Genomic DNA, 25,998 nt, shown 5'->3' on the forward strand with positions numbered 1-25,998 from the left:
GAAGTCACTGAGGGGTTGTTCTGTGACCATATAAAGGCACAAGGCTGCAGGCTGAGTAATACAGGGAACTCTGAGTATCACTCATGTATTATAAGGGATAATGTACCCCCTACTGTAAATGATAAGGATATTAGAAGTCACTGAAGTGTTCTGTGACCATATTAAGGCACAACACTCTTTTCTCATTTAAAAAAAGGTCACTAAATAGAGGTTGCCCAGTGTATAGTGATGAATGCCACTAGCTTATTACATATTGATCAAACCAATAGGTGCAGTGAAGGGTAATGAACCTGTGGGATCTCTAACAGAATAATGACAGAGCCAGTGTACAGTGCAGCCAAATTGTCTTTTTAAAATATGCAGAGAGCAGCGCTTTTTGAGATCTTATAATAATTCACAAAGTGCATTTGTATAATTTGCCTTGTCTCTAATTAGCCGTATAGTCCCCGTGTAACACAGCAGGCTAATGACACAGTCTTTCCTTGACAATGAATGGAGATACAATCTTATTAACCCCCGGCATGCCTGACAAGAACCTCTGAATAACATTAGCAACTCTGTTTGAGAATAAAGTAGGATATTTCCCATGGGAGAAAAGGGAACATATAGAATAATCCTTAGGAAACACTCACAAAACCCCTTTATATTTTCCATGTAAATATATTAAAGTGACAAAGCTCCCCAGGTTTGTATAGAAAGGGATATATTTCACAATATACAGTATTACAGATATAATGAAAAGGATGGAAATCCGAGCCTGAATATTTTACAGGTATTGGATCCATTATCCAGAAAGCTTTAATTACAGTAAGGCCGTCTCCTATAGACTCCATTTTTATCAAATAATTCAACATTTTTAAAAAATGATTCCCTATTTCTCTGTAATAATAAAACAGTAGTTTGTACTTGATCCCAACTAAGATATAATTAATCCTTATTGGAAGCAAACCCAGCCTATTGGGTTTAATTAACTGGATTTAGTCTAGCACAGGAGTTGCCATGTTGCTCACTATCGAAACTCCAAGGTGTCAGCCATAAAGAGACCATTTTTGTTTCATTATGAAGCCTGAGAATTAAATTAGATTTTCACACACAGATCATCTCTGTGTGTTTTTGGCCTCAGATTTTGTAGTGTAGAAAAGTGACTCTTGGCTAATTAAAATGTAAAAATGGATTAAACAAATGTTACTGGAATATCCGTGTTTCCGTGTTTCCGTGTTGGAAGACAAGATTCTGGGAAACATGTAAACTTTGCTAGAGGCTCATAAACATGAATTGGCAGCGGGAGAGGAAATTCTGGCTGATAAGAGGTAGAATCCAATCCCAATCCTCTGTTGCACATGGAAACCAATGTCCTTTGTCGCTGCTGCAGCAGAATTGGGGATATAATGTCTGGAAGAAGCAGATGCTTCTAAGTTGCAACAGAAAAACAGATTCAGAAAAGAAAAAAGGGAAGGTCTTTTCTCCATCCATTTGTTCATTTGTGCTTGAATCCAAGCTGACTTTATTTCTGCCCTGGATACCAGACATTTTAGGATGGTTCCTATTCATGAGTCTCAAATGGCCCCACAGATAAAAGGTGTAGGTCAAACGTGTGGAAAATGGAGGGGAAAGCCAAGCAAGATGGAGACAGTAGGTCAAAATGATGACAGTAGGGTAAAATGGAGATAGTAGGGCAAGATGGTGACAAGTCAACGTGGGCATAACCACCGGCCCCTCCATGAAGCCTCGGGATACTGCAGCATGAACTTCAAGGTACAGTAAATAGGATGGTGGGGCTTCACTTTCTTGACCATAACCTATGCCAACCCTCCTGTTGAAGTAATCCTTCATGACCCAAAACATAAGAAACTAACCTCGAGTGTGCCCCAGGGCATGTGCAGGGGGTGGTAGGAGATTGGTGGTGGGGTGTGCTCCACAGCAAAAGGTGTAGGTCAAAAGTGTGGAAATGAGAGGGTAAAGCCGAGCAAGATGGAGACAATAGGGCAAGATAATGATAGTTGAGTAAAATGGAGACAGTAGGGTTAGATGGAGACAGTAGGGCACGATGGTAAAAAAACAGCATGGACTTAACTACTGGCAGGGTAGGTCTACCCCACCATGGAGTCTGGGGAAACTGCAGTAATAGGATGGTTGGTAAAAGTGTGCCCCAGGGCATGTGCAGGGGATGGTAGGAGATTGGGGGTGGGTTGTGCCCAGACCTGTGGAGCTATAATTATTCATGCTGTCTGTAGGGCTTAGCTAACATTGTTCCTAAAGCTGTATTTAGGGGACAGCATGCAGGCACAAGATCAAGATGGAGAAGATAGGACAACAAGTGACAGTAGGATAATATGGTGACAGTAAAACAATATGGTACAAGATGGACATTAGGGTGTAATAATGACATTAAAGGAACAGTTCAGTGTGAAAATAAAAACTGGATAGATAAATAAATAGGCTGTGCAAAATAAAAAATGTTTCTAATATAGTTGGTTAGCCAAAAATGTAATGTATAAAGGCTGGAGTGAACAGATGTCTAATAAAACAGCCAGAATCCAACTTCCTGCTTTTCAGCTCTATAACTCTGAGCTAGTCAGCGACTTGAAGGGGGGCCACATGGGACATTTCTGTTCACTGAGTTTGTAATTGATCCTCAGCATTCAGCTCAGATTCAAAAGGGCAAGATAGTGACATTAGAGAAAGATGGAGACAGTAGGACAAGATAGTGACATTAGAGAAAGATGGAGATAATAGGGCAAGATGGAGACATTAGAGAAAGATGGAGACAGTAGGGCAAATAGTGACATTAGCCAAAAATTGAGACAGTCAGGCAAGATAGTGACATCAGAAAAAGATGGGGACAGTAGGAAAAGATATTGCCATTAGAGAAAGATAGAGACAGTAGTGCAAGATAGTGACATTAGCCAAAAATGGAGGCAGTATGGCAAGATAGCAAAAGATGGAGACAGTAGGACAAGATATTGACATCAGAGAAAAATGGAGACAGTAGGGCAAAAAAGTGACATTAGAGAAAGATGGAGACAGTAGGGCAAAAAAGTGACATAGAGAAAGATGGAGACAGTAGGGCAAGATAGTGACATAGAGAAAGATGGAGACAGTAGGGCAAAAAAAAGCCATTAGCAAAAGATGGAGACAGTAGGGCAATATAGTGACATTAGCCAAAAATGGAGACAGTAGGGCAAGATAGCGAAAGATGGAGACAGTAGGACAAGATATTGACATTAAAGAACGATGGAGACAGTAGGGCAAAATAGTGACATTAGAGAAAGATGGAGACTGTAGGGTGAGATGGAAGTAGCACAGCAAGATGACAGTGGTAACATATTTTCCTCCAAAGAATAGAAGGAATCTCCTTTTCTAATGCCCACAAACTCAGGGTGATTAACTGATTATGTCAGATTATTGTTGGTCATTGTTGACTCCAGTTTTACTTATTAGTAGTCTTTAATCTATAGCCCTGCACCTTCCAAATTGCTCTCCATCTGCTACTCCTCTTGCACATCTCTCAACCAGGACTAATGTGAAGTAGCATGTCAAATGACCCATAGCAACCAATCAGCAGTTAGCTTTAGGTGGCCTACTGCAATGGAAATAATCAAAGATGGCCTCTAAATGGTTGGCATAGGATACTGGACCAGATAAAGAGTTTATTACAGAATGAAGGTCTAGTCTCCGGCTTGGATGAGTATTAATACTCAATACACAATCCAACAGTGGTTCCGGGGACACATAGAATGAAAGCTGGTAGGACTGAGGCCACATGATGCTACATCATACAGTATATTAAAAATCATCTCAGGGGTTCCCAAAACTAATTTCAGCTGCAGCCTCATTACCTTGATTCAGTTCAACTTGAAAAGTTCCTTCTTTGTGCATCAGCTAGGGAAGGGAAAGTAAGGCTTAAATGTGTATTTCATACATAATAAATGGCCTCAAAACTGGCCAGCCTTTGTGTAAATGGCTTAGCCGCCCACCAAAATCTTCCACTAAATGGCTTTTCTTCCCTGTGGGAGGGTGACAGCAACGGACAGGCAACTGAGCTGATAAATAGGTAGGAGAACGGGAAGTGACAGTTTTACTGAAATGTCTGTGATAATGGAATAGATGTTTTTAGTCATATCCAGTGTCCTCAGAGCTCCTATCTGCCCCCTTTAATTTACTTACACCTTTTCAGGACAAGCCTAGTTCTCCTTATTCTTTATTCCTGTATTATTATGTTGGCTTTGAAGAAGCCAACATACTGTTCTACTAGTTATTATTATTATTATTATTATGAATAATGGTGAAATGTGAACAATATAAATATTCTTGTTCGAAAACATGACTTAGAAAGTTGAATAACAGTCAGAAAGGAGCAATATATCATTATGTAGATGTTTATTATTATGTTTATTATTATAAAGGCTGTGTCTGTTCCCAACCCCCTTACATGTGGGAGGATTGTCATAGTGTAGATCACATAACACATAGGCTTAATTTAATTGCACCCACTGCACTTTAAATCAGGGTATTAGTAAATGATTGTGCAATTTAACACCTTGGTTAGTACAGGTATCGGATTCGTTATCCTAAAACCTTTTTCCAGAAAGCTCCAAATTACGCCAAGGCTCCTATAGACCCCATTTTATCCGAATAATCAGATTTTTATAAACTTTTTCCTTTTTCTCTGTTAATAAAACAGTACCTTGTCCAATTTGATTTAAGATACTTATCGGAGGCAAAAATAGCCCATTGGGTTATTAATGTTTAAATGGATCATTTATTGTATTATTAATGTTTAAATGGTTTTCCAGGCCCAGAGCATAACAGATCCCATAACTGTAAATGAAATCATTGTTTTTTGCTTTATGGGCTTCGGGTTTTATTCACAATTACGAATACAATGTGCAAAGTACAAAAATGTGGGAACATTTTGCAAAAATTTGGCACAATCCAACAGACAATGCTCTTAAGGAGAAGGAAAGCCACAGAGGCATTTTATTGCCAATAGATTAGCTGCAATAGTGCAAGCTAGAATGCTATATTTATTCTGTAGAATGTTTTACCATATCTGAGTAAAACGCTCTAGAAGCTCTCTGTTTGTTTAGGATAGCAGCTGCAGTATTAACATGATGTGACATCACTTCCTGCCTGAGTCTCTCCCTGCTCACTTATAGCTCTGGGCTCAGATTACAGCAGGGAGGAGAGAGGAGCAAACTGAGCATGCTCAAGCCCTAGCCCTGGAGGTTTAAGCTGAAAACAGGAAGTCTGATACAGAAGCCCATGAGTACACAATAGAAGGAAAGAAATGATGTTTCATTTGACAGAGGACTCAGAGCAGCATTACTTTGAGGGGTTACTGGTGTATGTATATAGACCTTTCTGATAAAGCTACTTAATTTTAACCTTTCCTTCTCCTTTAAACAATTCCCCTGGGTACATAAACAACCCCTATTATCTTTGAATAAGTATTGGAAGACTATAGCCCAAGCCCTGGTGATATCAGATACAACATTGTTGGCTAGGGTTGCTGTCTGTTCTGATTTCACCCGGACAGCCCGTTTTTTTTTTTTTGAAGGGATGCCCGGGTGGACATGACATTGAAGTGAATGACATGGCGATCAGCCAATCGATGAGTCAGTCCCACCCCTGACATCACTTGCCCCACCTCCTCACATCACCCACCCCCTGCTAACTGATCCGCCCCCTGCATCACCAGCCTTCCCCCCTGCCCATCTTTCCAAAAAAAAAAAAAAAGGGGCAACCCTATTGTTGGCCCTTGTATGCCTTCCTTATATCATACTAAACAATACATCCAATTTAGCACAGTGGTGCAATGCTTATGCTGATACAACACTGACTTTCAAGGTTCCTAGGTTCGATTCCAGGTTCAAGTGTATTTTTTCCTTGGTACCCCTCCCTTACTATGAAAACAGTCAGTTTTAATTGACTCCAGATAAAAATGACCCTAAGGTGAATGAATGTGCTAGGGGCCTTTGATTGTAAGCTCCCTGCAGAAGAAGAGTGGCCCCTTGGGAGCAAATTCACAGCCACGTAACAGATGTATCGGCCTCACGTTACACTGCAGTTTGCTCTTTACCCTGTAATACCTGCCAGGGACGCGGCACAAAAAGTATAGTGTTATCCTGAAAATGAGTCCCATAAACATGGATGAATATTGAGTTTCCTTAGAGAGTTGGGAATTGACTTTAGTAGCTGGGATTCCGGCCAGTGAAATGGAAACAGCAGACAACATTATCATAATGACCCCCCTCTGCCCGCTCCTGAGGAAGGCGACCCAAAGCAGCGGCATTTTATGGGTTCTGGATAGAGTCACGCACTCGCACTTACGCAGCCTGGCCCCAGACTTCACGCCAGGGATTTCGGAAGGAGGGATTCCCGGATTTTTCAGCCCAGAAGCTGGCAGGGGAAATGCAATTTAGATTCCTAATCTAACAGGAGATTCTGGTTTTTGCTCGTCGCTGCAGAAGGCAACTGTGCTTTTTAACCCTTTACCTGACACTGACCATACAATCCCCCAAAAAATCTGGGAATTCCTCCTTCTAAAATCCAGGCTTTATAAGTGCGAGAGCCATAGAATACAGTACCTCCCAGATGCAGGAGAGCCATATAATCTTATCCTATTATTATTTATTTTACATTTTCATATTAATTGAACAGATTCCTGGCCCCAGGATAATAATAATTTATAAATAATAATAATAATAATAATAATAATATAATATTAGGCCCTCTCCAGCTGGTGCCATTAGGTGCCTCCCAATCCTCAGTAATCACCCCCTCATTCCAGTGCCTACCAGACCCCTTTTTACCAAGGTTTAGGCTGTGCTCCTGCTATAGTTATGCAGATGATTTAGAAAGAACTAAAGATTCATGGACACCTATAAAATCCACATGCTGCCTGCCTGTCTAATTTTAAAGGGTTGGGGTGACAAACCTGGACGGTATATGTCTTAGAGGACATCTCTCTTGGCAAGAGACAATGGTTACATCATGGGTGACATCCCTCCACATTCAATTGCCAGGGCTAAAAAGTCCCATGTAGCTTTAAAGTTTTGGAATTTTTTTTGGTTCAAACTCCAAATATACCTTTAAAACTTCTAAAACTACCTATGAGAGCAAACATGTACCCCTTATTTCACCCAGGCAACTGTCAACCTCCTATAGCTTGGGAACCACTGGCACAGTAATCTGTAAACTTGGTCTTGAGGTCAAGCGACAAAGCTACTAAAGCTCAGCAGCTCTGAAGTATGAGCTTCAGCCTGATAATATCCTATTGCCAGGGGATCCAGACACAGAAGCAGCCAGTAGCATTCTTGCTCTCAATGGGATTTTACACTTGCCTTATACTGCGGGTAGCACTTCAAAGCCCCCAAATATCTCACGCAGTGTTGCTAATAGATTTATGGCCTCGGCTAAGCTCCTAGTGCCTGAACGATATTGTCAACAGAGTCGAATATAGAAGTGTGCTCACGTTCCACCGGGCGTCTGCTGCCGAAACTAATAATTGTCTAAATCTCATTCTGGAAGCTGGAACGATTAAGGGACACAGAAGCACTTTATGACTTGCTGTTGGTCTTGGACCAGTGTTTTCCTAAGATAAGGGAAAATAATGCTTTGTGTGTACTTTATCTAGCTAAATTAGGGGCAGTGGCTAACTAGGCATGCTGGGAGTTATGGTTCCCAGGAGCAAATACAGTTGTCTCATATAGTTAGTCGTGATGCGTAGGTTGACCTGAAATCTGTGGTGAACAGGTTGACCACCGGTTGGATTGGTTGAAATTTGGTGACCCATTGTGGGTTTGGATTGGGTGTGGGTCAGATTGGAGAAGTAGGAGCCAATGGTGGGGAGGCTTGGATGTGTCATTCCTCAACTCCTATATTTATAATCTGTATTATTTTCCCTACCACTATATAGCGCACCTACCCTTTTTTTAACATGATGAATAATGTAGTGTTCTTTGTGGAGTATTTTTCTTTATATGGGGGTGTGTATGTAAGTGGGGGGTGTGAGTGTGAGGGGTGTGTATTTGTGTTTCGTTCTATAGCTGGTGCATTAGGACAAGATCCATTCCCAGAAGTCCATAAATGATAAAATAATATGATTCTCCAGCTAATTATCTCCAGAGAAAGCTGTGAAATAGGAAGCTAGAATAAATATTACTCCTAGGACTCAACAGACAGAAGTGCCAGAAAGTCAGATTCCTCTGCAAACACAACGGGCTGTTTGGTTTTCTTTCTGGGCAGCCTGGAAAGAGACATGGAAGCAGGAGGGTTGACCGGGGAATATACAATGTAGTAGGATGAGGCTGGTTTTGCCTTTCCTATCACCACACTGGGAAAAAACCCCTTGGAGATAATAGTTGAGGGCTTCGTGATTCTTGCAGTTGTCTTAGATGTTTTACCAAGAACAGTCAAGCTTCCAGATTTAACAGAAGTCATTTATACACTCTCTAAGGTTGGAGCAAGGGATTTTGTCAACTTGTCATGGTGTGATGAGGAACTGGTCAAAATATAACAGGAATTATATGGTAGACTGATCTCTCTGACAATGCAAGTTATCATAGGCCAACAGGTGTCTGGTCCAAGGTGGTTAAAAGGTCCTGCCATCAACAGTTTATGGGCATTTCCTAACTCTGACCCTATGATTATGGACTGAGGAAATGCACAATAGGATGCTGACCAACTAAACTTCATAGTGGAGACCAAACTGCCTACTTATAATTGATTCTCAACCTTTAAGACAAACTCCACAAGATATGCCCAACACAAACTGGTCTAGCTATTCAGGAGTACTATTGGACACGACTTTCACCCAGGCATTTCCTCTGAGGCACCGTTCTTTAGGACCAACATTTGGTCAAGAGCCCCCTCCTTGGACCAAACCTCCAAGCTTGACTTCCAGGAGTACCTTGAATTGCCAAAAAGCATACTCCTCACTCTAGCTTAAAGCTGGTCCTCCTCAGCCAGTACTCTGGGGCAACTCCACAGTGTGGGAGCAACTAGCATATAGCCTTGTGAAGATGTATTAAACATTAATTGAAATAATCATTTCCATCTCCAAAGAGAAGTTCCTAGGAATATATTATTTTTTGAAAACTTCACTACAATGGCTGTTCCATATATATTTTTGGAATGCAAGTCAATTTTTATATAATACATGGCTCTTTAAACCTTTACTGACATGGGATCCATTATGTAGAAACCCATTATCCAGAATTACAGGATGACTCAATTTTAATGAAATAATTCAAAATTTTAAAAACTGATTTCTCTCTGTAATAATAAAACAGTAAAACACTTTGTTGCCTGCAAATGTTTTCGTGACATTGTGTTGAGATTTCGCAAGCGAAAGATCCACCGCAACTAAAAAAATAGTCGCGGTCAAAATTGCCGCATGCATAAAAATTGTCACGCGTCAGAATTATTCGGACACCCATTGAATGCATTTGGACAAAATTGACGCCTACTGACTTCAGTGCGTTTCACGAATTTTCGCATTTTCGCAAAATTATTCGGCGAAGCAAAACGGGACAGATTCACCCATCATTAGACTTAAAGTATGGAGATCCAACTAAAGGAAAGATTCCTTATCCAGAAAACCCCAGATCCCGAGCAATAGGTCAGTAGGACAATAGGACACATTCCTGTATATAGAAATAAATTATAAACATATATAAAATATATAAAATAAATTATTTGTTATGAAAATCATCTGCCATGCCAAAACAAAAAAAAATAATAAAAAAAAATAATATATATATATATATATATATATATATATATATATATATATATATATATATATATAAAAAATATTTTTATATAAATATTTTTTATAAATGCCAACTGGCACTCAAAAAATGAATCTTAATATATAAATACGTATATATATCTTATATATAATATATATATATATATATGTATAGAGAGAGAGAGAGAGTTCATTGAATATCATCAACTGCCTTTTTTCTGTTTTTTAATTGTTTTTACAGTTTCACTTGGTGCACTTTAAATTCTCTAGTTATTTTGGATAGTGTATAGCTGCCTCTGTAGCACATCATTTCCCATTGGATTTCAATGTCAAAACATCTTGATTCTAAAAGCAAATAAACTCCATGTTCACCTAACACTACAGACATTTACTGAAGAGCCTGGAGGGGGCCGTTCCTGCTGGAGAAATGTAGATGTCAACATCGTTTCTGCAAAATTGGGATCAAAACGTCTCTATGAAAATGTCCAGCCTTGGGACCTTACAGCTTCGCTCTTTATGTTTCTTAAATAAAACCCACGTAGCACCTGAGAATCCCCTGGAGGATTGGGCCATGTGAGATTTAGTTTTGATGTTATAAATATGTTTGTTATGGAGAACTTGCTCTTCATTTGGTTGGGTGTTTAATAGTCACTTAACAGGCTACTCTCTGGATTTGACGATAGAACCAGGACCTGTTTTAAAGTTGAGTAGTTGGCCCCAGCATGAGAGGAGCATTCTTGACCAGAACATTTTATCAGAGAGGTTCAATGACTTCTCTATCAGCAGGATATATGGATATACAGTATGTACCACCTGTTGTAAGACATTAGGGTGAAAAGTCTTCAAGATCTTCCACAATGACATATAGGGACAAAACCACATCTCAACTGCATTTATATCATGGGACTCAAGAATATTTCCTAGTTTTGGATGCATAATAATCTGTCATTACTATCTATCCATCCATCTGTCTGTCTGTCTGTCTGTCTGTCTGTCTGTCTGTCTATCTATCTATCTATCTATCTATCTATCTATCTATCTATCTATCTATCTGTCTGTCTATCTATCTTTCATCTATCTATCTATCATCTATCTATCAATCTATCTATCTATCTATCTATCTATCTATCTATCTATCTATCTATCTATCTATCTGTCTGTCTGTCTATCTATCTATCATCTATCTATCTATCATCTATCTATCTATCTATTTATCTATCTATCTATCTATCTATCTATTTATCTATCTATCTATCTATCTATCTATCTATCTATCTATCTATCTATCTATCTATCTATCTATCTATCTAGTTTATATCATCAACATCCATCTATCCTTCATACACACACATACACATCTATCTGTCATCTATTTATCATCTATTTATCTATTATCTATTATCTATCTATTTACGCACATCATCATCTATCTTTTATCTATCTATCTATCTATCTATCTATCTATCTATCTATCTATCTATCTATCTATCTATCATCTCTCTCTCTCTCTCTCTCTCTCTCTCACTCTCTCTCTCTCTCTCTCTCTCTCTCTCTCTCTATCATCTATCTATCTATCTATCTATCTATCTATCTATCTATCTATCTATCTATCTATCTATCTATCTCTCTCTCTCTCTCTCTCTCTCTCTCTCTCTCTCTCTCTCTCTCTCTATCATCTATCTATCTATCTATCTATCTATCTATCTATCTATCTATCTATCTATCTATCTATCTATCTATCTCTCTCTCTCTCTCTCTCTCTCTCTCTCTCTCTCTCTCTCTCTCTCTCTCTCTCTCTCTATCATCTATCTATCTATCTATCTATCTATCTATCTATCTATCTATCCTTTTTCCAAATCCATATAGAGTGGAATGCTCTGATCTACTGCTGTACAGGCCAAAGGCATGTAATGTATATAGTATATTATTAGATCTTTTAGACCCTGCTTCCTTGAATCTCACATCTCTCTGCTGAGTGAAAGTAAGGAACAGAGGTACTTTTCTGCCTTAGATTTCTTGCAGAGTCGGCCAGGCAGAAACCTCTTTAGAGGAGCCCACAGCACCCAAGTGTGGAGAGGTAAATGGAAGTGGAGGGAATGGGTGATAGAGTGTGAAAATTGAGGTTAGTAACATTACACCCTGGCCTTGAAGTCACCCGTATACGTGTGGCTGGAGTTAATTTTATCTGCCTCTCTGAAACCATGAATATGGCAGCCGTACTGTTGTTTTTTATTAGTTGTTTTCTACAAGCACTTAAATGCCCCAATTCCTCAACATCTAGGGGTTTTTTTTATCAAAGGTTGAGTTTTAGAGGCTTGTGATGTTTTTATACTTCGAAGGAACTCACAACTCGAATGTTTTCCGTTTTAAGAACAATTTCAAATTGAAAAAACTCGAATCGGTGAATTCTGATTGAATAACCCAAAAACAGAAACTAATTAAGAAAACAACCCGAACATCTTCAAATGGTTCATGGGACCTCTGCCGTTGACTTCTACATGACCTCGACAGGTTTTAGCTGAAGTATTTTTGGATTCCAACTATTTCCAGCTTCAGGGTATAATAAATCTTGGAAAATTCGAGTTTTTTTTACAACCACCCTCATGAAAAAACAAGGCAACCTTTGATAAATCTGCCCCCTAATGTCAGTTGTAAAGTGTCATTACAGTTTTATCAGGTTTAGGAAGTATCAATGGAAAAAGCTTTTCCTTCTCGAGAAGAACCAATCCACTGTTGGCTTACACTTGGTTAGTCCTGCTGGACTGTTCAAAGTATATTTTTAATTGGTTGCTGGAATTGGAGTAATGATGAGACTATATTGGTGACTTGAAGCGTTTGCAGGGTACTTGGCAGTGTGTTTTATGCTCCATATTTCACATTGTACGAAGAATTGGAGTGAGTCCCTCTTGTTTTATTTTTCCACGCCTTCTATAAATGTCTTGAGCCTAGCCTGAGATGCTGCCGTCTATGGTCACCTTCTTTTTCTGCTTCCATAGCCCTCCTGCTGTGCTATAATCTCATGAAACTGGGAGATGGGGGAGGGGTAGCGCTAAGGGGCTACTTTGTTTCAAGAGTCAGAACTGACAGATTAGAGACTTTTAAAGGAACAGGCAGATATTGCTTTCAGTGGCAAATCCTCATTGACATCTAGTCCTTCCTCTTGTGCTTGATGAGGAGCCCTGAAACAATAAGGGTAAGGCCAGACGAGGAGATTCGGGGAGGTTTTGTCGCCTGGCGACTAATCGCCACGTCTTTTGCGCGACTATCTCCCCGAACTGCCTCAGCATTTTTTCCCCATAGGCTACAACGCAAAATCGCCTGTGCTAATGCACACGCGATGATGCGTTTTCAATAGTCGCCCGGCGAAAAACGCTGAGGCAGACGCGCAAAAGATGTGGCGATTAGTCGCCAGGCGACAAAACCTCCCCAATTCTCCTTGTCTGGCCTTACCCTAAGAATGTATAGATAACTACTAGTGATGGGCAAATAAATTTGGCAGACACTAATTTTCCTCGTTTCACCACCGGCAAATTAATTTGCGAAACTGCGGAAACAATTCGCTAATGAAAGATCTGGCATTTAAAAAATAAAATTGTTGTGCGTCTAAATTATTCAGACGTCCATTGACCTTAATGCATTTGGACAAAATATCCGTGCGTATAAAAATTGCCGCTGGCGTCAAAATAATTTTGACATCCATTGACTTCAATGAATTTTTTGCCGTTTCATGAATTTCGCTGTAAATTGACAGCTTTTTCGGGGAAGATTCGCCCATTACAAACAACTACAGTATGTTCAAGAAGTATAAATGACCAACATAACTTCTCTTTGAAGGACACTAGCTGTTCGCCCATCACAAACATTTTTACCGTATATATTTAATTATCTAACCATAGTCCCTAAATGATAACAATACATATGATGTTAATAGAGATTTGCCCTCAGTTCTAATGCAAAGTTCCATGTAATTGAGCCATTCCTGGAAAAATAATATGTGCCTTAATTGAATGAGTCCTTTAATTAATGGATAGCCGTTAATTGGGCAATGTAACTTTTAATGGTGTCTGGCTCCAGCAGGGAAGTTATAATGCACAGTTTATGGTACTGTTGGGATTTATTCCCACATGTCACGTGATGTCGAAAGCTGAACTGATACAGAATCATTTCTCATAAAATCGCACAAATTGTATAAATATGAAACAAATATTATGGTAATGCTACACTATCACAATTCATGATTAACAGATAAACAGATAGCTAGAATCTCCGCTGCCATAAAGCAGGACAGGACTGCTGCTTACAATGGGGATCAGATAGGATCTGTGCAGCCACTGGGACAGAATGTTCTGTTATACAGATAGCTAGAATCTCAGCTGCCATAAAGCAGGACAGGACTGCTGCTTACAATGGGGATCAGATAGGATCTGTGCAGCCACTGGGACAGAATGCTCTGTTATACAGATAACTAGAATCTCAGCTGCCATAAAGCAGGACAGGACTGCTGCTTACAATGGGGATCAGATAGGATCTGTGCAGCCACTGGGACAGAATGTTCTGTTATACAGATAGCTAGAATCTCAGCTGCCATAAAGCAGGACAGGACTGCTGCTTACAATGGGGATCAGATAGGATCTGTGCAGCCACTGGGACAGAATGTTCTGTTATACAGATAGCTAGAATCTCAGCTGCCATAAAGCAGGGCAGGACTGCTGCTTACAATGGGGATCAGATAGGATCTGTGCAGCCACTGGGACAGAATGCTCTGTTATACAGATAGCTAGAATCTCAGCTGCCATAAAGCAGGACTGCTGCTTACAATGGGGATCAGATAGGATCTGTGCAGCCACTGGGACAGAATGTTCTGTTATACAGATAGCTAGAATCTCAGCTGCCATAAAGCAGGGCAGGGCTGCTGCTTACAATGGGGATCAGATAGGATCTGTGCAGCCACTGGGACAGAATGTTCTGTTATACAGATAGCTAGAATCTCAGCTGCCATAAAGCAGGACAGGACTGCTGCTTACAATGGGGATCAGATAGGATCTGTGCAGCCACTGGGACTTTTGTTAACATTTCTTAGCTACCCCATGTAACCAGTACCTTTTGACTTACTGACAAGTACATTGAATATAATTGTGTCTGAAGCATTGAAAACATAATTCAATCATTAAAATACTCTTTAAGAGGAAGTAATTGGATTCTGTCAAAGAAGGAAATATAATTAAGTGTGTTTGGCATATAGATGACAGTGCACAAGGCTAACATTATTAGGGGCCGGGATTTATTATGCTTCATATGAAGTAAATATAATGGGATATGGCGGCTGCCATCTATTCTTCTTTGCGTTATCTTGATTTCAACAGTACATGAAGCTTAATTAAAAGGCATTCTGTAATACGTACAGGGAACATGCAGATGCAGCTGCTGTGAGCATCATTTATGCAATGAATAATAATAATACAGGTATGGGACCTGTTATCCAGAATGTTGGGAACCTGGGTTTATTCGGATTTTCTGTAATTTGGATCTTCATACCTTAAATCTACTAGAAAATTGTGTAAACATTAAATAAACCCAATAGGCTGGGTTTGCTTCAAATAAGGATTAATTATATCTTAGTTGGGATCAAGTACAATGGAAATCACTTAAAAAAAATTTGGTTTATTTGGATAAATTGGAGTTCATGGGAGACGATCTTTCCGTAATTCAGAGATTTCTGCATATCGGGCTTCCGGATAACAGATCCTATACCTGTACAAGGTACTGTTGTGTTATTACAGAGGAAAAGGAACTCAATTTTGAAAATGTGGATGATTTGGAGTCTATGGGAGACGGCCTTTCCATAATTCAGAGCTTTAAGGATAAAGGATTTCTGGATAACAGATCCCATTCCTGTAATAACAAGTGGCTAAATGTAGGGTGTTATGAGTGATATGTGTTAGTAATGAGTAAAAATTTGTGACTAATTTTTTTTGGCAAAAGTGAATTAGCAGCAAATTTGCACATTTTACCAGCGGCGAATAAATTTGCGAAGTTGCCGCAAACATTGGGCGGTGTTCCAAAAATTTTGACAGTTACGACGCGACAAACGGACACCCATTGACTTTAGTGTGAGTCAATTGTTGCCGACGTCGGAGTTGTTGACGGCGTCAACTTTGAAGCTGGCAAATTGTCATCGGCGTCAAAAATCCCTTTTTGCGAATTTTTCGCCCATTTCGTGAATTTCACAGGACATTTATGAATTTCATGGCGAATCGAACAAATTGCCCATCGTTAGTAAGAATATCTTCTTTAAACAGTTGATAACAAAAGATTAATCCTGATGATAATTTATTCTTCTTTATAAAAGGACCAAGAATTCCCAGCCAGATTAAGAGTTTATTGGATGTCTGATGTCAATTTAATAAAAACTCTTGTGTGATTAAAGGAGAACTATTGCGGACATTAAAATAATCCTTATCTCATGGAAACAACAAACTTCCCTAATATAATCAATTAAATATTCTGTACCATTTCTGAAATAATCAAGTTACTTTTCACCTTCCCTCTCTATTTGCCTTTCATAAACTGGCCCCAATGTCTGTAGTCATCTTCTCCTTGAGTGGGTCATACATAGAAGGACAATCTAAAGAAGTATAGTAATAAGACTGAAGAGGGGTTATTTTTCATGAGAAGAGTATTTACTCACCACAAATAGAAGATGGCCCAGGAGCATCGCCCTGAGCCCTCAGCTTGGGGAGTGGACAACCGTGAATAAATCTGATGGCAGGCACTCAAATAAAGGCGATCTTCCAATGAATTGTAGAAATCAAGTAGAAAAGATTTATTGTGTCCTCCTCCTTATGCGTTTTGTGTTACAAACACTTCATCATAGGCTAAAGAAGTATGACAATTTAGCTTCTGGTTGGAAGTCAAGCTGGAAGTTTTTCATTGTGAGTCAGTGGTTGGGTTTTCATTGTCCCTCATAGGCCATGACTCCTCAGGACATTCCTCAGTGAGTATATCTGGTACTGTCTCGTTGAGTGGACCATACATAGAAGGACAGTCTTAAGACTTTTGATAGTTTAGCTTCTGGTTAAAAGTCAAGCTCACAGTTTATTATTGAGCTAAGTCAGTGGTTGGATTTTCAGTAGTGATGAGCGAATTTGCAGCGAATTTCCATGTTTCGGGGCGGGGAAAATTTGCCGGTGTCAAATTAGTCGTGCGTATAAAATTATTCGGACGCCCATTGACTTTAATGCATTTGGACAAAACAGGCGCATGTCAAATTGTCACAGACAGCAAAATTGGCACGGGTTTCAAAATTCGCATTTGCGAATTTCGTGGGAAATTCAAAAAATTTTTGGTGAAGCGAAATTCACCCATCATTAGTTTTTAACATTGGCCATAAGGCCAGGACTCCTCAGGGCATTCTTCGTTGAGTATATCTGCTGCTATCTCAATAAGTGGGCCTTAGGGCAGAGACACACGGACAGATGCGGGGAGATTAGTCGCCCGGTGACAAATATCTTCTTCTTCGGGGTGACTAATCTCCCCAAACTGCCTTCCTGCCGGCTAGAGTGAAAATCAGGCAGTTCAGGGAGATTAGTTGCCCCGAAGAAGAAGAGATTTGTTGCCGGGCGACTAATCTCCCCGAATCTGACCGTGTGCCTCTGCCCTTACAGTGAAAGACAATCTAAAGAATTCTGGTAACTTAGCTTCTGGTTAGCAGGCAAGCTTGCAGTTTTTCATTTTGCTAATGGTTGGGTTTTCAGTTTTCAGCATTGATCATAAGGCAGCTCTAAAGTCCATAACTCCTCCGGGCATGTCTCAGTGAATTACATAGTTAAATCAATTGAAAAAAAAAACAAAGTTCATCAAGCTCAACCCCTCCAAATGAAAACCCAGCATCCATACACACAATCCAAAACTGAACTGCATACTCATACAGATGAGGCCTTACCAGGGACCTATAAAGAGACATAATTATGTTTTCATCCCTTGAGTTAATGCCCTTTTTTATACAAGACAGAACTTTGTTTGCTTTAGTAGCCACAGAATGACACTGCCCAGAATTAGACAACTTGTTATCTACAAAAACCCCTAGATCCTTCTCATTTAAGGAAACTCCCAACACACTGCCATTTAGTGTATAACTTGCATTTATATTATTTTTGCCAAAGTGCATAACCTGCATTTATCAACGTTGAACCTCATTTTCCAGTTTGCTGCCCAGTTTCCCAACTTAGACAAATCACTGTGCAAAGTGGCAGCATCCTGCATGGAACCTATAGTTCTGCACAATTTAGTCTCATCTGAAAAAATAGAAACAGTACTTTCAATGACCACCTCCAGGTCATTAATAAACAAGTTGAAAAGCAAAGGACCTAGTACAGAGCCCTGCGGTACTCCACTAACAACACTGGTCCAATTAGAAAATGTTCCATTTACCACCACTCTTTGTATTCTATAGTATCTGAGTAAATCTGCTGCTATCTCATTGAGTGAGCCATACAAAGAAGGACAATCTTCAGAGGTTGGGTAATTTAGCTTCTAGTCGGCAGTCAAGCTCAGGTATTTATTTCAAGTTAGTGGTTGGGTTTTCAGTTCCCAGCATTGGCCAAGTACTGGGACCCCTCAGAACATTCATGAGTAACTATATCTGCTGCTGTCTCCTTCATTTGGTCATACAGAGAAGGAGAATCTTTATCTTGAGCTCACAGATATTCATTGAGCCACTAAGTCAATGGTGGGCTTCTCAATGTCCAGCATTAATGGTAAGACAACTCCAAATGCTGAGACTCCTCAGACCATTCCTCAGAGAGTATATCTTCTAACAGTTACCGATTTAGATGAAACTGCTGCCAATTCTAAAGAATTTCACATAGGTCAGAGTTTCTTAAACCATTTCTCAGGGGACCCAAATTACATTAAGCAAATGTGTTTTACAATGCAACTAAGCTTAGTTATCTACTATAGGACGGTGATTTCCAACATATCATAAATGATTTGGCCCCAGTGATATGTTTAAAATATGACATTTTATAAAACAATATATTCGGTAATAGGAAGTGCCCCAAGGCTCTATCTATGTTCTAGATCAGTGATCCCCAACCAGTAGCTCGTGAGCAACATGTTGCTCCCCAACCCTTGAATGTTGCTCTCATTGGCCTCAAAGCAGGTGATTTTTTTTAATTCCAAGCTTGGAATTACATTTAATTGTATAAAAACTAAGTATAGCGCCAAGGAGAGTCTCCTGTAAGCTGCCAGTCCACATAGAGGCTACAAAATAGCCAATCACAGCCCTTATTTGGCACACCAAGGGACTTTTTTATGTTTGTGTTGCTCCCCAACTGTTTTTACATTTGAATGTGGCTCACGGGTAAAAAAGGTTGGGGACCCCTGTTCTAGATAATGTAAAATAGTCTCTTGTATTTTTTAACATGTGTTGCTGATGACTTAGAGAGTGTGGGGTAACTCTGTGACATTATTTCATTGGAACAGGTGGATGCTGATGATGTCATAACTAAGGAAGAACAGATTTTACTCTTGTTGAACGCTAAAGCGCTGTGTGAGAAACACCTGAGTTCAAGGGCATCCAAGGCACACGGTAAGTACTGAAATTTGCTCATACCACATAGATCTGATTGAAACATGTATAACATTCCCCTTACCTTTGTATGAGGTCATAAATGATTTTGTGAAAAGAACAATTGTTTCTGGCAGTGGTGTAGTAGTGGTGGTGACAGGAACACCTATGGGCTCATGTAGGACCCACCCCAATTTATTTGCATCAGGGATTAAAGATTCATTAGTTATTAGAGCTCAGTGTTGTCACGCAGTCAACCACAAGCCGACCAATCAACACGTTGATCTGCTCGTGACAAATATGTGAATTTATTGCTTGGAATTTTAATAAATCAGTGCCTTAGAGGGAGATGAATTGGCTTTTTTTATAAATTTAACTCATGATCATGATCTAATATCTAATGTCTCTAAATAGACCAGGAATAGTAGTCCAACAACAAGTAGTAACTCACCAAGTAATGGAAGAGGCCCATATATACTGCGCTGAGCCTTCAGCAAGGTTCCAAACCAAAAATTTGTAGAGCAGGTACTCGAAAAGGCAATCTTCCACCAGGCAGTAGAATACTCGCCAAACGAGCAGATCTTTCCCCGATATGCCACTAACAGCATGGCTATATCGGGGGTAATTCTAACGATCGATTTACGATGCGCCAAGGGGCTCCGACGGGTCGGTCGGTTAAAAATCAAACCTTCCCGATCGATATCGTGGCCAGATATCGATCGGGAAGACCCTTCGGAAGCCCCCATACACGGGCAGATAAGCTGTCAAATTGGTCCAAACGACCGATATCGGCAGCTTTATCTGCCCGTGTATGGCCACCATTAGTCATAGGCTGTCAGATCAGCAAAGCCTTACGCGTTTTGAGTAACACAAAACGTGTAAGGCTATGCTGATCTGACATAATAAACATTTTTCTTATTCTACTGCCTGGTGGAAGATTGCCTTTTTGAGTGCCTGCGCTACACATTTTTGGTTTCTAATCTAATATCTCTATCAGAATATTTACAAATATGTTTGATTTTGGATAAATACTTCAAGAATGGGTACAGTATCCAGAGGCCTTTTCTTTGTTCGTACACATACACTGACCTTCACATCTGCACACATCTGTCATAGTTTAAATTGGAAGACAAGGGGGCCTCTATGGTAATGCCACTACAGTGGAGAACAAAAGGAGAGCCACACTCCAGGTAACATCAAAAGCAACACGATGAAAGCAAACTGATATCTCTCTATTACACCGGATCAACCTTTGAAATGTAAAGAATGAATCCTGTGCTATGCTATGATTTTCACATACATACAGTATATACATATATTTTATTGCAATTTCTATAGCTTTAAGATCTACAAAACCACTGCATGTCTTTGTTTACGGAAGCCCAGGGATCGCTAACCTGCCCTACATTCTGTTGAATTTATAAAGCTGAAATTCACTTACTTATATTTATCTACATTTGGGTCTCATCTGCTAGTTAGATTCTCTGTTTGCCTATTCAGAGTCAGACTGGAGCATTGGGGGCCCACCAGGGCTGCAACATGAAGGGCCCAACTGGCAGTCACTGTGGGTCCCCTCCCGACTTCTAAACTCCTGTCCCCCACCAAGCAGAATGTGGTTGTGCTGCGGCAGATCTATTTATTTTAGGGGGCAGCCAATTGAGGTCCAGGGCCCACCGGGTTTTTACCCTCTGTCCCACTGGCCCAGTCTGACCCTGTGCCTATTTATCACACTCCCAAGGCAAAGACATTTCTTGTATAGCAATCTATTGCTCTAGACCTTAGTTTAAACATAGTGGAATACCTTGTGCAGCATGGTGTAGAACAAGGATCCCAACCTTTAGAACCTGTGAGCAACATTCAAAAGTAAAAGTAGTTGGAGAGCAACACTAGCATGGAAAATGTTCCTGGGGTGCAAAATAAGGGCTGTGATTGGCCATTTAGTTGCCCCTATGTGGATTGTCAACCTACATTGAGGTTCTGTTTGGCAGTACACCTGGTTTTTAGACCACTGAAAGCAACATCCAAGGGGTTGGAGAGCAACATGTTACTCACGAGCCACTGGTTGGGGATCACTGGTGTAGAACATGGTTGGAGCAAAGAGCATTAAAGATCTGATGGTCTTTAATTTTCTTTGCTCAAATCAAGTTTCCCCGTGGTGAACAATTGATACAAGTAGAGCTACAAAGTAAACAAGATCTATATAACAAGCAAATTTTGAGCTCCAAGTAGGTCACTACACACACACTCCAGGAGAATTTGTTGGTTCTTTGAAGTCTACATCACAACTTCTCACTCACATGTTGGTTCTGCGTTTGTAACTCATAGACAACGCAACTGTTGATTGAAGCCAGCAACTTGCACGAAAGGTTTCTGTGATACTATGTAAGATCTATGAGAATTGTGTATAAGGGGCTATTTGGCAATTTGTGGGTAGATTCACCATGGCAATAAATCACTATCATAAAACCACCTGTCTGACACCACCAGGCTTAAGGAATATAAACTAGATTTCCTACCATGGCATAGTTTCTCCTCTACCCTCCCCATCCCTTCTCTCCTTCACCCTAACGTTACCCTTGTTTTAATATTAGTTCATAATATTATTGATTATTTTTACTATAAACATTTTTGGCTCATGGGACTGTTTTAATTAAGTCTCTGTAGAAGTTGTGACAAGTCTCTGTAGCAAAGTCCCAAAATTTGCACACGTTGCTTACCTTTTTAACAACAGTAGGTGTGTGTCTCGTATTCCTTGATGTCTTGAGGTAAAAGTGATTTCTGTTGAAATCTTTGAGAAATAATTCTTCACAATTTCATTTCTTGTAGAAACACAGATACATTTCTATATTGTTTTTCAATGTAATGCATTTCACATAGGTGTAACACAATTTAGCAGCATACATAGAAAATATTTTTGTAGATAAACAAGAAACTGTCAGAACACCAGATCGTGAAAGCCTCACAATAAAATGCAGTATAGCAGCAGTTTAGGAAAAACTAGAAATAAAGTATTTTATAAGGGCTAACATATTAACATAACTTAGGGGGTTATCTATCAAAATCACAAATTTTTCTGATAATTGTATTAAAAAAGTCAGAGCAAACTGCAATCCACCATTTGACCTTATTTTTTATTTAAAAAACACAATTTAATCGGACCAGGGAAAAACTCTTGAGTAAAAATACTAATTGTGCAGATTTTTTTGTCTTTTTCCCGAAAAGTCTTAATTTTTTTTGCCTGAAAAACCGGAAATAGACGGATTTTCTGGTTAATTCCAGCGGAGACCACAGAAACTTCCAAATAGGATAAGGAGCTCCCCCACAGACATATATACAACCTCGGCAGGTCTGCGATGGAGGATATTCGGATTCTGACGTTTTTACGTTCTTTGCATTCGGAGTAACCCCTTAAGTTATAGGCTCAAAAAACAGAAACTGAACTACTTATGCTCTCTTAATATAGTGAATAAAATACCCCCTCTTGTAAAATATAAGGATATTATAAGTTACCGAGGAGTTTCATGACCATATAAAAATACTAGTACGAAGGCCGAGTTTTTATACAGGTCATGGAACTCCAAGGTAACTTCTAATATTTTCATATTTTGCAGCAGGAGGTACTTTATTTATTATAATACACAAGTTTCAGTGAGTCATGTGACAGAAATGACATCAGAACTCACCGTTTATAACTGATGACATCAGAACTCACCGTTTATAAGGATATAATTTACAAGATATTCATGGCTTTTGTTTATTATATAGTGAATAAAGTACCCCCTTTTGTAAAATATAAGGATATTATAAGTTACCGAGGAGTTTCATGACCATATATAAACACGAGGCAGAAGGCCGAGTGTTTTTATACAGGTCATGGAACTCCAAGGTAACTTCTAATATCCTCATATTTTACAACTGGGGGTACTTTATTTATTATAATACACAAATTTTAGTGAGTCATGTGACAGAAATGACATCACTACTCACCGTTTATAACTGATGACATCACTACTCACCGTTTATAAGGATATAATTTACAGGATATTCATGGCTTTTGTGTATTATATATTGATAATCAGTTGAGTTCAGAGGAGCTGTTGTCTTTGTCTACTTCTGCCCACTACTTTCTTTTCCTGCCGTAATCGACAGTTGTTTTACATTGCACACTTATTTGCATTATTACCGTTTAATCACTTCTTAAATGTCAACTACAATCCCTGACCCATGCAATTAATATCTTCTTAGAAAAACATGTCATCGACGTCACGTTGTTAGCTCACTGGGCCCTTAATCCTTTTGTAAATAAGACTTTAGCAAAGATGTGAATACGAGGTAGATACTGTCATTACAATAATTGCTATTAAATCAGGTGTCCAAGCCTATCCTGGCAGGTGTTTGAAATAAGCCGATTTGTAGAATAATGATGTAGATGTTGTTTCCTTATATTTGATGAACACGGCAAACTGTAAAGTCCTTGAGACTCCTTGTACGTGTGTTGAGTGTGTGTGTTATGAATAATACATATAATATGACAAATGCCACCCTTAGTGCCCTCAGTAAATACAATTTAGTAAATACTTAGACAAATTTTAAAATTTTCAGAAACTATGAATCTCAAACAAAGCTTGAATTCATTTTTTCTTGATCAGCAGCCTAATTATAAAAATACTCCGATCAGAAAACTCAGTTGCAATAACATTGCATTGTTCCATTCGTTACCAATGAATCTTTAAAAAAAAAAAACACTCAAATAACAAAATAGCTTGAAATAAAAAAATACACCTCTCATTGACTTCCGCTGAATTTTTGAATACAAGGTTTTTTTGATTTTCAATTTGAATTTTTTTTTTATCAGAAAAAAGAAAAAAAAAATGTTGATTTTAGTATTTTCCCCTACAAATGTCACGTATCTCAACTTTCGGGGAAAAAAAACTGATTTCAAATTTTAGTAAAACAGCCCCTTATAGTGTCATCTGGAATTTAAAATTGTGAGTTAAAAAAAAAAATCCTCCTTTTGGTAGAGCATTTTTCAGTTTGTCGATGACTTCATCCCCAGATGCGCTTTTGAATACATCTACACTTCAATTATGTTCGTTTTCTAACATTAAACACCACTGTTTTTGTGGTTTGCCCAAATTATCTAAAATATACTCTCTTGACTATAGTCTGGACTGTTCCCGGGTAAATGTCATAATTATCTTGTTTATATTTTCACTTAAGGTTTCAGTAAATGTTCAGCACTCTGAGCAGTGGTTCCACTTACCAGAAGCCCTGGATCCTAAATAAACTACCATTCATATATTCTTAAGTAAAGATCTTTCATTCCCAAGTGTTAACATTTAGGCAAGTATGTAAAAAAAAAAAAGTAAAGGGGAGGGGGGAAAATCACGTTATTTATTTATTTTTACTGAGGAAATTATCCAAACACCATTTCTCCCAGAATTTAGAAAAAAAAAAAAAGTCAGTGATAAAATAATTACAAATTTTAGATTAAATTCATTCAAAAAGTTATAAAGCAGCGGACATCAATTTCTTTTATTTTGTCTTCTACAAATATTATCTATAAAACTTTTATCTATAAATATTACATCAAATATTTTTTTCTGTTTTTGACCCTCAGGGCAATATTGATGCTTGCCTCACTATATATGTTAATGGCTCCTAAATTATTTTTCTAGTTCTCCATAATTCTGTAGTTTAATTAAACTTCCTCTCCCCTTGAATGTTCCACCACTGGTTATTCACCGTCTCCTTCACCAATTTGGCAGAAGTGGCCACTTACAAGAACAGCAATGGGGATACCACATGTAACATTTCCCAGATGTGGATTCTCCTTGCAATGTACCTTTAAGCTCCAAAAAAGGGGACATAGAGATTCCATAGCATAATTCTGTTTATTCATAAAATATATATATTTTTTTAACTATTTACACTCACATTTGCTATGAAGTCAGTCACACACACAGTCAAAAGTCTTTATGCAGGTCACCGATGAAAGTCCAAGGAGGTGTATTAGCCGGCAAACTTTTTTTCACTCTCTCCCTCTCCTTTTGGCATTCCCGCAGCTTTCCGTGACATCACTTCCGCCTGATGCATTTCGCTGAACCAATCGGCTTCCTCAGAGGCTTGCATCCTATTCTAGGTATTCCCCTTATAAAGATAATCACCTTAGGCTGCCATGTCAACTCCCCTCCCTCTAAGAACAGCTTACGTTCCACCAGTATGGCGCTCCATTCACTCTCTGCTTCTCAAGTACATACTTCATTAAGGAAGTAACACCAGGACAAACTAACTTTTTTTTAATAATTTTTCTTTTCTTTTCCAGGATATTTGGTCTGCCTGACCAGATATCCAAGTGACAGGAGCAGCTCCAAACTCAGCAGGGACTGAAATTCTGCCCAAGGAGTGCTCTACTACCTATAACTACTCCAAAATAATGTCTTCAGGCTTAGCCCACCACAATTGGATGACTCTTGGTTTTATAGAGTACGGTTTCCAAAGTGTCCACTTGGCCAGGCAAGGGTCAGGGCCCATGCCATTGTGTGTAATCAGAATCAGTTCTATCAAGGGCTATAGAACTGTAAGGAACTTTCGTAATTTCGTTATTTAAAGGCGCAGTCGCGAAATTCAAGGGTATATAAAGCCCATTTAGATTACAGGACCTTGCCCGTTG

At 39.1% G+C, this 25,998-nt stretch overlaps 1 protein-coding gene across 1 annotated transcript in view; it reads left to right on the top strand.

Moving 5' to 3' along the window:
• Positions 1-25,998, top strand: part of pth1r.L (parathyroid hormone 1 receptor L homeolog) — a 205,213-nt gene that overhangs the window by 83,730 nt on the left and 95,485 nt on the right. Inside the window, exon 2 of the mRNA XM_018267030.2 lies at positions 19,241-19,346. Coding sequence (XP_018122519.1) covers positions 19,241-19,346 — 106 coding nt within the window. The remainder of the gene's footprint in view (positions 1-19,240; positions 19,347-25,998) is intronic.

This window comes from Xenopus laevis, chromosome 6L (assembly GCF_017654675.1).
Source record: "Xenopus laevis strain J_2021 chromosome 6L, Xenopus_laevis_v10.1, whole genome shotgun sequence".
Classification (NCBI taxonomy): Eukaryota; Metazoa; Chordata; class Amphibia; order Anura; family Pipidae; genus Xenopus; species Xenopus laevis.